Here is a 12,506-nt window from a genome sequence, read left to right as displayed (position 1 = left end):
TGCTGTCTTGCCCGCAATTCATGTACGAGTAGCGTCAAGACGGCTTGATCATGACCATGCTAGTACACAGCCAAGGCACCCTTTCAGCCGCATCACGGCCGATACAGGCACGCGCCATCGCGTTTTCCCAGTCCCCTAGTTGGCTGTGCCCCTGCTCTGTTCATTTACCATGTTATCAAGGGCGAGCTAGAATCGCTTGGGCATGTCCCCGGCAGCAGAGCGTGCGTCCCCGGGACAGCTCAGTTTCCACTAGTCCATAGAGGAAAAAAGAAAGAAAGAGAAAGGGGGGGGATGATGCCAAAAGGGTCTCACTCGGTCAAGGTTGGCTGGCACTTGTCCAGGCATCTGGTCCATGTTCATGTAATGCTTCATGTGCATCTGGCGCGCTCGGACGCATCTTGAGGTACATAGCAGCTTATACCCTGCTAGTAGCTAAACAGGACGATCATCACCTCGCTCGCTTGATTTCAAGGCAAACATGTCGATGAACTGATATGTTGAGGCTCTGGTGGCTTGTGTTGAATGAATATAAATGAGACGTAGCTGCTGTCGTGAATTCTGTTTCCTTTCTCATCACTCCAGACCATACTGCTGTAAAGTTATCACGGATTTTTCCGATTCAACTTGCTCAACACCAACCAATTTGTCTTTCTGACTTCTCTTCCACTTAAATTCCCCATCTGGTTAGCTACTAGATCGTTCGCCATCCCCTTAGCCGTCTTCTTAGCTGCCGTGTTCGCCGCTGTCTACATCCCCGCAAGGTGTGCTTTGAGTCCTGTGGCCCGCCCTCAATCAGGTGAAGGAGCATCTACTGGCCCTGGCTTGGTTAGACCCCAATCATTGATACCATCTACCCTCCTTCGTCTAGCCTTACGGGCAGATGCTAACTCCAACTGATCGCAGAGACCATCCGTCAAAACAAGCTTCCGATCTGATACACCCTCCGTACAACTTGACACGCCTTGGCACACCTTGTCACACCTTATCCACATCTTGCCTACCCCTATATCCTTGCCAAAGCTTCTGCAAAGATGTCTAAAGAGTGGATGTCCGAGGAATGGATGTCTGAAGAATGGACGTCTGAAGAATGGACGTCTGAAGAACGGACGTCTAAAGAACGGACGTCTAAAGAACGGACGTCTGAAGAACCGATGTCTGAAGAACGTATCGTCATCTATTTAGTGAGGCGCGATCTTAGAGTTGCTGACAACCACATTCTTCACCTTCTATCTCGTCATAACATCAACGACGAATGTTCCTATACCCACCTCCTCCCTGTATACGTCCTGGACCCTGACCAGGTTGAAACATCTGGCCTCCTCAAGAATGGAGAGAGATCTCCGTACCCTCGAGCACTTTCAGAGAACTCTGGAGTCTGGAAATGCGGTCTTCATCGTGTCAAATTCCTCGCAGAAGCAATTTGGGACATGAAGGAGCGGCTGGAGGAGCTGGATAATGGACTCATCATTAGAGTCGGGCGTTTCTACGACATCTTGGAGAGTATTTACAAGCATTATTCCAGTGACAAAGGCGGTCCTCAGATTTCTAGCGTGTGGATGGCCAGAGGGCATACCCCTGAGCAGATAAGTGAACAGCAAGAGGTTTATACCGCATGCTATAACTTTGGGATCGACTATGTGAAATTTCGCGATCGTGAGCCGTTCGTCGATCTGTAAGTTGACCTATTGACGGAATTATCTTGTTGGTGTTATCAGCTTTTAACTTTTGAATCGTGGAAACAGACGCGACGCCCCTCTGCAGTCAGTAGGCGAAGTGCCTGATGTGCTCTCCGACTTTCAGAGGCTAATGGAGCCCGTGATTGATGACGCCCGCGATTCGATCGAGGCGCCTCTTTCTCTACCCCCCTTCCCAGATCATGTACCACTTCCGCCCCAGCGAGGCCCATACGAGATTCCAGACACACTACCGGAGCTTATCAGTCGGCTCCAGGGACCTGTCAGGCTTGACTTCTCGTATTTTTATGGGCTTGATTTCAGGGGCGTGATAGCGGAGTCCACTTGTATTGGTGGCGAAACACATGGCACTCGCAGACTTAAGCATATTGTCAAACAGGGCGCTGTGTCGCGATTTGACACCTTAAACGACTTGGAGGAAAGTGATGAATGTCTTAAGCTCACACCTTACCTGTCTCTTGGATGTATAACGGCTCGGCAGATTCATGAAGAACTGCTGAACCTAGAAAATGGCTACGTGCCAGAATACGCGGAGACTCAAGGTTGGGAAGGGGGCGAGAATCCGGGGACAAGGGCAGTTCGACTGTGGCTTCTTGGCAGAGACTTTCTCCTTTTAGGCTCTAGAAAGTATCGCAACACCTTGTTTGACCTCGAAGGCTCCGGTGAGGGGAGAGACCCGGAGATCGAATGGAAATCGCCCGATCCCGAGGAAGCCTGCCCTGAACAGGAACCTTGCACTCTCCATATCGAGGGGGCTCTCGTGCAGTTCCAAGTAGGAGCCACGGGATACGGGCTCATTGACGCAATCATGCGGCAACTCCTTTTCACTGGGTACATTGGGGCCCAATCGTTTATGCTTATTGCCAACTTTCTTGCAAAGTTTGCTGGTATCGACTGGAGAATAGGCGCGGAGTGGGTAGCTTCCCTATGTTTAGATCACAACAATCCTATCCAGTGGTTCAGATGGCAACAATATGCCGGGATTGGTCCTGACCTGAACGGCAGAGATACGGTCATCTCTCCTGTCCACACAGCCTTCGAGCTCGACCCCAACGGAACCTTCGTCCGGAAGTGGATGCCCGAGTTGCGTAGTCTCACCAGGCTATCGAACCTTTTTCAAGTAGCCACCACCTCTCCAGAGCTGTTGCTGCGGCTCGGTTTGTTCGCTAATGTCATGGTAACCAACCCGGTGCCTTCTGACACCCTCGATCTTGGTCCTACGAGCCAAGTTCCTTGTGGATGGATGCACCCCAGGATATTTGTTCCTAGTCCTCAGGGGTATATGCTTCTTGGACCGTATCCCAGGTTTCTCCGGATGCAGCTGGACATTGATCCGATATATTCACAGCTCCAGTCAATTACTTACCCACCAACGCCCCAGGGGCTTCCACATCCTCCACCCGGATATCTCTGGTTTCCTGTCCCAGGTACCCAACCACCTAATCTACAATATTATCTTGCACCGCATCCCCAAGTTCTTCAAACTCTTGAACAGCCACTTGCCTGGTTTTTTCGCTTCATCATCATCTTGAGGATACTTTTTGAGCAATCAGGGACGCGTACGACGAGAGCTCAGATGCCTCCTCAACAGGGTACGCAAATGCCTCCTCAACGGGGCACGCAGGCGCCTAATGCTCGAGACGAAGAGCCTGCTCTTCACGATGCTCCCAGAGCCCCAGCCCCAAGGACAATGAGTGTCTCTACTGAAGTTCATAGAGCTCCTCAGGACAATCAAAGCATTCAAGCCCCTCGACGGACCCAAAGCCTTGCCGCGCCTCAGGGCCGTCTTGGCGTTGCTCAAGAGACGTTTGAGGCACCACAAGCACCTCGTGTGGAGTCTCGGGCACCACAAGCCCCTAGAAACGCTCCAAATGCTCCCCGAGCAGAATTCCAGCCTTTGCAGGCCCCTCGAAACGCTCCGAATGCTCCTCGCGCGCATACTCGGCCAAATCAAGCACCCCGAAATGCCCCCAATGTCCCTCAGGCATATATTCAACGGTCCCAAGTTCGTCAAAGCAATCCTACAGCAACTGTTCGGCCATCTCGAGGTTCTCAAGCGGCTCCTCCACATGCCCCTCAAGGTCCTCGAACTGGTTTTGAGCCGCCTCGAGCTCATCTACATGCTCCAAGAGCACCGCGAGCAGATTATCAACCATACATTGCTCCTCAAAACGCTCCTGGAGCCTCCCGGGCGCAGTATCTGCCCTATCAGTCCTATCAAACCTATCAAGTCCCTACAAATATTTACATGCCTCACGCGCCTCGAGCTGATCCTTGGCCCACTCAAGCCCCTCAAATGGCTCCCAGAGCTCCTCACACCATGCAAAGTCCTCCAACTACACCTCCCCAGAGTCCACCAGCTTTCAACGATCCTCGGGCTCCTGGGTTTCCAGAGCTGTCCTCTCTAGCTGGTGAACTGGATGCAGCTTCTCGCTATGGTTTTCAACAATACTACAACGCACCAAGCGATCCTCTTGTCCCAACCTTTTATGGGCTGAATACATTTAGTTTCAACCACCCCAGCACCGTTCAGCCGATAGACGGAGTGGCATACCATCAAACGCTACAAGACTATCATCAGTGGCGTACCTCGAATCCAGCGCTTAATGCCTTTTACATTGGACCTCCTGAGCCCGAAGAAGTGCTTCGGCATGGCATGATTCTTCGATTTCTTGACAGCCTGCCCCCCACTCCACCCAATCCCGCGTTTCCCCCAGATCCCCCTCGGCTCCTTCGCAGAACTCGTCGTCGACGTCCGACGCGAAGTTCTGCTGACGAATATGGCTCTTCCAGCATGGCTGGTCCCTCTGAGGAGGTGGCGCCTGCTGAGGATGCGGCTCAGGGCAATGCCGAGTCTGCTCAGGGCGGACAAGGCAAGCGGAACAGGCGTGGTAGACGAGGTAGACGTGGCAAGGGGGGAGGGAAGAGTGAAGAGAATACCGCAACCGAAGAAGTTGAAGGTGAGTTGACCGAGGAAGAAGCTCTGGATGAGTTGACTGAAGAAAATGAGGGTGAATTGACTGAGGAAGTTCTGGGTGAGGTGGCCGAGGAAGCTCAGGGTCGGACGACTGAGGAAGTTTGGGATGAATTGACTGAAGAAATTCAGGAGTTGAACGGGGAAGACGTTCAAGTTGGTCCTTCTAGCCAGCTGGACTAACAAAGATAACACAGATTGTTTAACAACGTCCGAAAGAGGACGTTTGGAGTTATGAAGGCACACGGTGGAAAGGGTCCCGGTTTGCAAAAGTTCGTACAAACTAGTATTATTAGCCATGAATCATTACAGACATTTCTTAAAGAGTATCTCTAGTCTAAGTTGCCATCTTCTTTTCTCCTCTGTGACTCTCTAGTAGGCCTAAGCTACTCTTGATTTTTCCACTTGTTTCTATTTGTTTTCTCTTTCTCTGTTATACTTCATCGTGATGCCATATTAATTTATACGGGAGGTAAAATGGCGGTCAGTAACAGTCTTTGGCTGGAAAAGCAATGCTTTGTACTTTCATAGATAGCAGCACAGTATAATCGGGAGGTCGGTATAGCGTGTATTTTCCAACCTGGTTGTCTCAGCCTGACAGCTGATAATATTGCGCGGCTTGAACTCCCATGTCTTTGGTGTAATCACACCCTCTCTGTCTCACTTACGCAGAGGCAGCACTCGCCTCCCCACTTCGCTCCTCTCTTTCAGCTGCGTGCTTCTCGTGATTCTGAAAGACTGCAAGCATGCCCAGATCATAGGTCGCCTTGAGACACCCGGCTGTGACGAAGGCGACCCAAAACAGGCCGTGATCTGCCAAGGTACCAGTCAAGAAGGGGCCTAGGCTGGCACCGGTTGTCTTGACCACGTTGATGACGCCCATGATGGCAGTGCGCTCGCTTGGCTTGATGACGGCGGCTAGGAAGGCCGCCCGCGGTGCGACATCCATGCTCTGGCTGGAGGCGCGGAGCCATAGGAACAGCAGGGAGAGGCGCACGTCGGGGAAGGCGGGTATGAGCGAGAGGAAAATGGACGAGGGCAGATGCGTAAATACCATGGTCTAATTGGATGTCAGTGGTTAGTTGAAAATTGCGGCCGAAGTGTACAAGGTTGCGGCAGAAGGGAAATTAACGTACCTTGATGTTGCCGAACCGCTTGGCCAGGGAGGAGGCCACAAGCATTGACAGAGCCGAGGTGATGCTAGTAACGAAGAAGATGGAGCCGAGCTTGCCCTCTTCGATGCCATAACGCCAGCGGAAGAAGTAAGTCACCCAGGACCTAAGCATGAGTTTGCCATTGATTAGTCTGTGAAACCAGGGAGAAGGTGGAAGAGAAGTCTTACATGGAAGCCAACCCAGAGGCAAACGCATCCAATGCGAAAAAGACACACAGGCTCGTCATGATAGCGTAGCCTTCTTTGCTGATATCAGGCAGAAGAGCTCCAACTCGGCCGCGAGACTTTCGCTCTTCGTCTGCTTGTGGGCTCGCATTTCCACTACCCAAGAGAGGCGATGTCTCGGTGTTGTCGCCCGCTCCATTGGATTTAATCGTCGCTTTGGCAGAGGAAGCCTTTTCATCTGCCTCTACCGCGCTGCTCAAAAGAAGAGCAAGAGACAACTTCACCAGGCCCGCAACAGCATAGCCATAGAAGATGAAACGATAGGCGTCGATCAGTTCCCAGTGGAGGACGGTGGAAACATACTGCACAGCCCATCCGCCGGTCATGAGTCCAAATGCTGTCCCAGCCGTGCCAAGCAGGCTGTACCAAGCGTAGACGTCGCTTCTCGAGGCCGGCTCCGTGAGGTGGGCGACAACGCTCTCCTCGATGGCTCGAAACGGACCAATCTCGTTGCCACTACAAAGATTTAATGCCACCTGGTTAACGCCGATATTCCCCCAAAATATCATTGGGCTGCTGCGCTGTACATGCACATGAAGCTGCATGCATGGCAACAGCGCTGCATGGGACAGCGCAATGCAAAAGCACAAACAGCGCAGGATGCATCTGCATCTGCATTTGCATTTGCAGAGTAACATATTACATACCTCGGACTAATGACCCCAAAGATTGCAGCCGCCAGCAAAACCCAGTAGTTGTCGCTCACGGCAAATGCGACGCCGCTGCCCACCATCATGAGGGCGCCCAATGCGAGAATCGCCTTTCTCCCCAGCCCGTCGGCCACCAGAGTGAGGCAGAAGCTGATGCAAACATCGCCCACCAGCGTCAGCGTCATGAGCAGGCCGATCCGGGTCTTAGAGATGCCGAGCGACTGGAGGTAGAGCACCAGGACGAGCGTGGATGCGCCATAGGCGAAGAGGCGGACGAATCGCTGCAGACAGAGAAGCTTGACGTCGGGCTTGCTGTGGTAGAGAGAAACGAGGCCCAGTTCGGAGAGGAACCGGACAAGGAGAGATGGTGATTCCTCCATTGTGAGTCCTTTTCTCGTCTTTGTCTTTCCAATTCCCTTTGTCCTTTTTGTTTGATTTTTACCGTTTCATTTTCAATCTTTTCAGCCTCTTTTTTCTACTCTGGGTGCGCCGACGGTTCTTTATAAAGCAGTGAGTTGCAAAAACATGACCAGAGCAAGTTTCGCCCCCCACTGAACAAGTGAACTTAAGGCTTCACCTAATCACAGTACAGGTGGAAGTACCTCGGTGATAATGGCATAATCCGAGACCAACATCTCCATACAGCGTTGCCGATTTCCGGTTCACAATCACCCATTTGAGGGCTGCTATTAGGCAATACCGAGCGAGGATGGAAACGGATAGATTCAAGGCCGGTGCCAAGATGATAATAATGCTGCCGAGTGCAGTTTTGTATGGCGTCTAGTGAAAAGGTACCCGAGCATCCATGTCATCATCGGCGTTGACGCCACTTGACGGCAACTGGGAATACTAATCATCTCACGCGAGTGCTACAAACACCATGAATTCTATTTGATCTACCTATTAACTGTCAATACAAGAGAGCGCGCTGTACTCTGTAAATCTGGCATATTACACCTCAACTCCTGGTATCATGGGATTTAGTACGTACTGGTTGGCAGGTACTGGTTCAGCACCTTCTGGCATCAGCTCCTTCTGGCATCGACCTTCTGACGTGCACCTTTTAGCACCCAAGCACCTTCCATCGGACCTGGAACCTGAACTGTGCCTGCACCACTCTTGCCATTATAACTGCCCCACCATCACTTTCCATTACTGTAGGTACCTCTGTACCTAAGTGGACTCGCGGTGGCTCAGATCCGCAAATCTCGCTACCGGTTGCTCTTTGCACTCAACTCTCAATTATGGTAGGCGCGAAGGCGGAGAGGCGATTAGCTGCCGCGGTGCAGTGCCGGGGGAAGGCGCCCATGTCGTACAAGTGTCCATTCAGCTTCAGCTTCCAGCCGCTGGGCCAATCTCTGCTTTGCTTTTGCTTCCAAGTTTGGATTGATTGCTCTTGCTTTTTCTTGCATACGAGTACGATTGAATGCATGTGCGTGCATACGCCTGTTCTTTCCTCCTCCAACTTAGAAGCATGCACAGATGCTATTGGATAGTTGGTGGGCGTGTGAGTAAAATGACGGAGGCTCGAAAACACTCCCCCCTTCCATCCAGTGTTTTCTCTCAATCTTTCCTCCAAGACCTCCCCATGTAGGTAGCAGTACTTGGGCCATCGGATACGACAATACAGTAGCAATCACACGGAGACGGCTCTGTCTCATTTGCTACGTCCATGCTTAGGTACATGTACTATATGCATCTGCTATGCCGGTGTTTGCTGGTGCGCACTCGGTGTGACAAAATATGGGAGAGCGTGCGCCAATGGCATCAGCCGCAACACCAGCTGATGGCCTCAACGTCCTCTGTTGTGTTTTCCTGCCATTGGGCTTTATACGATTGATCCAATTTGTCCCTTTACGCTGACGGAGCAGAGCAGCCCCCCCTCCAGGCTCAAGGATCAATGCAAGGGAGAGCAAACTGGGCTGTTCTTTTGGGGTCGGGAGAGTAGTTTGCGACATCTCATTCGCGTGCTTTCTTTTTTTGCAACTCGCTAGGCTCATGTATGAAGCAGCCGATATGCACACTACTATGTAGCTTGAATCCTCCCAAGACAAGTGAGCTGTAGGGGACCGAGAGTAACTTCATAGGCCTGTAAATCAAGTCCAGTGGTGGTTTGCTGGTGGACTATTGGGCAATAAAGTGCTGTAGCATAGGTAGCTTCACAGCTGGCAGCAGGCTGGCTGGCACTTCTCCCGGGTCATTTAGTCCCCGATTCCTCTCCTCCCCATCCTCCTCCTCCTCTTTTTTCCTCCTTCCTCATATCTTCTCTTCTTCTTCTTCACCATCTCTCCACCAAAGAGCTGAGTTGACGGGTGACGATCCCACCAAAAACTCACTCGTCATCTGTCTCTCGTTAAACCAATCCTTCTTCAAGCAATATTGCGCATCTTTGATATTTCTGCATTCTCCCCCTTTTCATCTTCCCTTGGGGCATGGTACTCGTCAATATCCAAAAATGTCTGACAACGTACCAACCGACTTGGCCTTGTCCATCGCCAGTTGCACTACCCACGTTGAGGAAGATGCGCAGCAACGAGCCTTGTGGGCTATTCCTGAAGAAGAGCCCAACAATGTGACTCGTGAGCCTCTCCAGCAACAGGAAGAGGATGGCAAGCTGCAAAATCTACGTCAATATCTTGCGTCATGCCACAATATGAATCGAGCAGCGCAGACCATTAACGGCGATTCGTGCTGTTCGCAAGCTACCACACTTCAACCCGAGGGTAAACTGTATCCTGCAGAAATTGCTTTGTCTCCTGATTTCATGGACAAGCAAATGGAGGTCTGGAAGGTGGTGCTGGCAGACGACAACTCAGCCCTCTTGCAGAAGATGTTCCCTTCAATGGAACAAGTGCACGATGAATATTTCTCCATGGAGCCCATCAACGGCCACCCGACACTCTGCGTGTTTGAGCGACTGGGTATATCCAAGGCCGTCATGAACCTGCTTCACGGAGTTTTGGACGACCAAGACCTCAGCAAAGCCGTTGGTCTCACCGGAGACATAACGTACGGCCTTCTTGACGAAGATGATAATGATTCAGACGTTGAAGACGATGAACATTGCAGCTTCTGTGTCTACTCCAACACCGAGTGTGGTCGACCTTTTCCTGTTGTCGGAATGGAGTACAGGCCAACTGATCCACCCATGGTGCAAGAGATTGCCACGGCCCTGGTTGATGATATTATTCCGGAGCGCGATGTTATTGGAAGAGAGGATGACACATTCACCTTTGTGTCGTCATCCAAGCAGGTCGTTACTGCTACCATTACTCAACTCTTTGACCGCATGGTGAAGTCGGGTGTGCCGTACGGCTACATCTACACGGGAGACGCCATCATCTTTCTGGAGATTCATGACGACGACCCGTCTATCGTGCACTACTATGTCAGCATCCCCGACATTGACGTCTGTGATGAAGACGAATCAACTCTGCGCTACTCTGCTGTCGGTCAAATCTTTGCATTCATAATCAGAGCGATGCAAGCGGAACCCCGTTCTGTGCAGTGGCACGACAGAACCGCAAACGTTGATGTTTGGAGGAGCAGCCGCAGCGAGGCATTGCTCAACATGACGTCGTATCAGAGCGCACCAGGCTCCTCAAGCGCTACTAGCGTTGGTGATGAGGTGATGAATGATGTCGACGCAGAGTACGAACAGGTCGGTGAAGACAACGAAGAGGATGAAAACGACGAAAACAACAATCAGGATGACGAGGACGAGTATGAAGAGTATGACGATTACTACCTCGACATTGACGAGGACATGTACGTGGCCGTTGACATTAATCTCGTATGGGGACAAGATGGGGAACTTGTTCCCCAGAGAGACGAAGATCAACAATACGCATGCCAGGATGGAGAAGAAGGCTTCGTCGACGATGGCAAACAAACCTATTGGTTTGTAGATGGCGAGGTCATTGTTAGTGACATTCGACAGCGCCAATACTGCACCCAAGAGTGCCTGCTTGGTTTGACCAATGGCTCAGCTCTTGACCAAGCTTGCCCCAATGTCGAAAAGCACGGAGATGAACACATCAGCAACCTTGAGTTTCTCCGACTGGTTCAGAGCCAGCTTGCCCGCACTCGTCACGTATCTGGCTGCTGCGTCTCACTTGACTTGAAAGGCTCCCTGGGAGCCATGTTCAAGGTCATGATTCCATCCCACGGTTACACGTTCGTTGCCAAGGGTGTCACGGAAGGAAACGTGCCCCGTCTGTTGCGCGAAGGAGACACGTACACTCGGCTCAGGGACGTCCAAGGAGGTTGCGTCCCCGTTTATCTCGGCATTGTTCAGCTTGAAGCGGCTTTTGACCACGATAGCGCCGCTTACAGCCACTTCATGCTTCTCAGCTGGGCCGGTCGGCCTGTGGAAAAGCTCAAGGAATCCCAGGCAAGCTACGGATTTGTCAATTCTACACGCAGGGCTTACACGGAACTGCACAATGCCGGTCTGGTTCACAACGACGCAGACTTGGGAAACATGCTCTACAATCCTCAGCTTGATAGAATCATGCTTGTGGACTTTGAGCACGCATCCATCTACGAATGCCACGTCGCAGAGTTTGAGTACCGCGATACCAGCCGCAGCCACTGTGCCACTATCGAGGAGGTGGAAGACGAAGAGGCTGGTGGCAGTAGCGACAACAAGAGTGACGATGATGACGGCTTCGCCCACATCCATAACCACACCCCCGGCCACAGCCACAGCGGTGGCCTCAGACGAGTCAACAGGTGCGAGAATCTGCGAAGGGAGTTTGAGGCCGCGTCTGAGCGAGAGATGAACCGTGCAGTCAATCTGATGGAGATCCTCGCTCCCACGCTGCGCCCGTGGCAGATCGTTTAGGTTGGAAATTTCGGCAGACATGTCTGGGAAAATCTCGAGCGAAAATTCGGCACGGAACATCGGAGCAAGTGGTAGTGGGTTACGGTTTGTCATTGGCGAGTTCGGAGCCGGACGCTGGGATTTCAAATGTGGACGGTCATTTTTCTCAAGGGTTTTACAAAGGCAGAGAGAGAGAGAGAGTTACGGCTTTATTCCATGTACTTCAAGTTTGCTTGGCGGATTTACAGATTGGATGGGTGCCCTGGTAGGTTTTATCTTCAAGCAGTTGCTAGATTACCTCAGTAGTAGTAGGGACCTATAGTAGTAGTACATGGAGCCTCTCCTTATTCGCTTATTTTCGCTTTCCGCTCTTGGTGTTTTATGGTGTGATGTTGAGTCATCGAATAGCAAGAGGTGAACATCCAAATTTGTTGTTTGTGGTGTCAAAAAGGCGAGTTGGCCAGCATCATTCAATCGCCGAACCACCGAGACCATACTCGGAATTAAACCTCTGCTCTCATCCTGCTCCACCACCATTTCAAAAGGCCCTCTCAGCCTTGTCGGACGATAGTTTTCGTCTGCTATCCGATGGGAAACTCCCTATATGAGAGATCATCGCCGTTCCTATTCCGTAAGGGCACCACTCGGTCGAAGTTGAGGTTGAGGTCCAGATGGGTAGAAAGCAGAGGTGGGGCGACACGATGCTTTATGGCTGCTTTTGTGAGTGCGTCACCCAGATTTGTGTACCCGGAATTGACCATCATTCGTCCATTGCCTACTAGGTATTTATGTTTTGGGGCCACAGGTCGATGTCGGATTGGTGCCAGCGGGTTTAAGGTTAAGTGATGTGTTCTTTGTTCAGTTGGTGGGCACTGAATTCTCGTGACAGAATGTGAACAGACAGGTGGTCTTTTTAACAGCAGGATCTCCTGGAAGAGAACTGGCATAAACGGGCGTATCAAAT

General features: G+C 51.5%; 4 protein-coding genes across 4 annotated transcripts; 3 read left to right on the top strand and 1 right to left on the bottom strand.

Moving 5' to 3' along the window:
• Nucleotides 1-1,151: 1,151 nt before the first annotated feature.
• Nucleotides 1,152-3,026, top strand: M431DRAFT_489274 (hypothetical protein; the record flags this gene model as incomplete). The annotated part of the gene is made up of 3 exons (XM_024916655.1): nucleotides 1,152-1,672; nucleotides 1,743-2,908; nucleotides 2,971-3,026. The coding sequence occupies 3 exons, from the start codon at nucleotides 1,152-1,154 to the stop codon at nucleotides 3,024-3,026; spliced, it is 1,743 nt and encodes a 580-aa protein (XP_024780191.1).
• A 988-nt stretch (nucleotides 3,027-4,014) lies between these two features.
• On the top strand, nucleotides 4,015-4,851 carry M431DRAFT_73268 (hypothetical protein; the record flags this gene model as incomplete). The annotated part of the gene is made up of 1 exon (XM_024922114.1): nucleotides 4,015-4,851. The coding sequence occupies one exon, from the start codon at nucleotides 4,015-4,017 to the stop codon at nucleotides 4,849-4,851; it is 837 nt and encodes a 278-aa protein (XP_024780190.1).
• Nucleotides 4,852-5,091: 240 nt separating this feature from the next.
• Nucleotides 5,092-7,582, bottom strand: M431DRAFT_502645 (hypothetical protein). Its single transcript, XM_024918182.1, has 4 exons — nucleotides 6,715-7,582; nucleotides 6,011-6,523; nucleotides 5,805-5,946; nucleotides 5,092-5,728 (listed from the first exon to the last, which is right to left on the bottom strand). Exons 1-4 carry the CDS (start codon nucleotides 7,095-7,097, stop codon nucleotides 5,333-5,335), a joined length of 1,434 nt encoding a protein of 477 aa, XP_024780189.1. The 5' UTR covers nucleotides 7,098-7,582; the 3' UTR covers nucleotides 5,092-5,332.
• Nucleotides 7,583-8,789: 1,207 nt separating this feature from the next.
• M431DRAFT_502644 (hypothetical protein) lies at nucleotides 8,790-11,979 on the top strand. Its single transcript, XM_024918181.1, has one exon. It carries the CDS (start codon nucleotides 9,173-9,175, stop codon nucleotides 11,561-11,563), a length of 2,391 nt encoding a protein of 796 aa, XP_024780188.1. The 5' UTR covers nucleotides 8,790-9,172; the 3' UTR covers nucleotides 11,564-11,979.
• The last annotated feature ends 527 nt before the right edge of the window (nucleotides 11,980-12,506 follow it).

The sequence above is a fragment of the Trichoderma harzianum genome (genome assembly GCF_003025095.1).
Source record: "Trichoderma harzianum CBS 226.95 unplaced genomic scaffold M431scaffold_1, whole genome shotgun sequence".
Classification (NCBI taxonomy): Eukaryota; Fungi; Ascomycota; class Sordariomycetes; order Hypocreales; family Hypocreaceae; genus Trichoderma; species Trichoderma harzianum.
The sequence above is the reverse complement of the archived record's forward strand: the minus strand, read 5'-3'. Positions and strand labels throughout refer to the sequence as shown.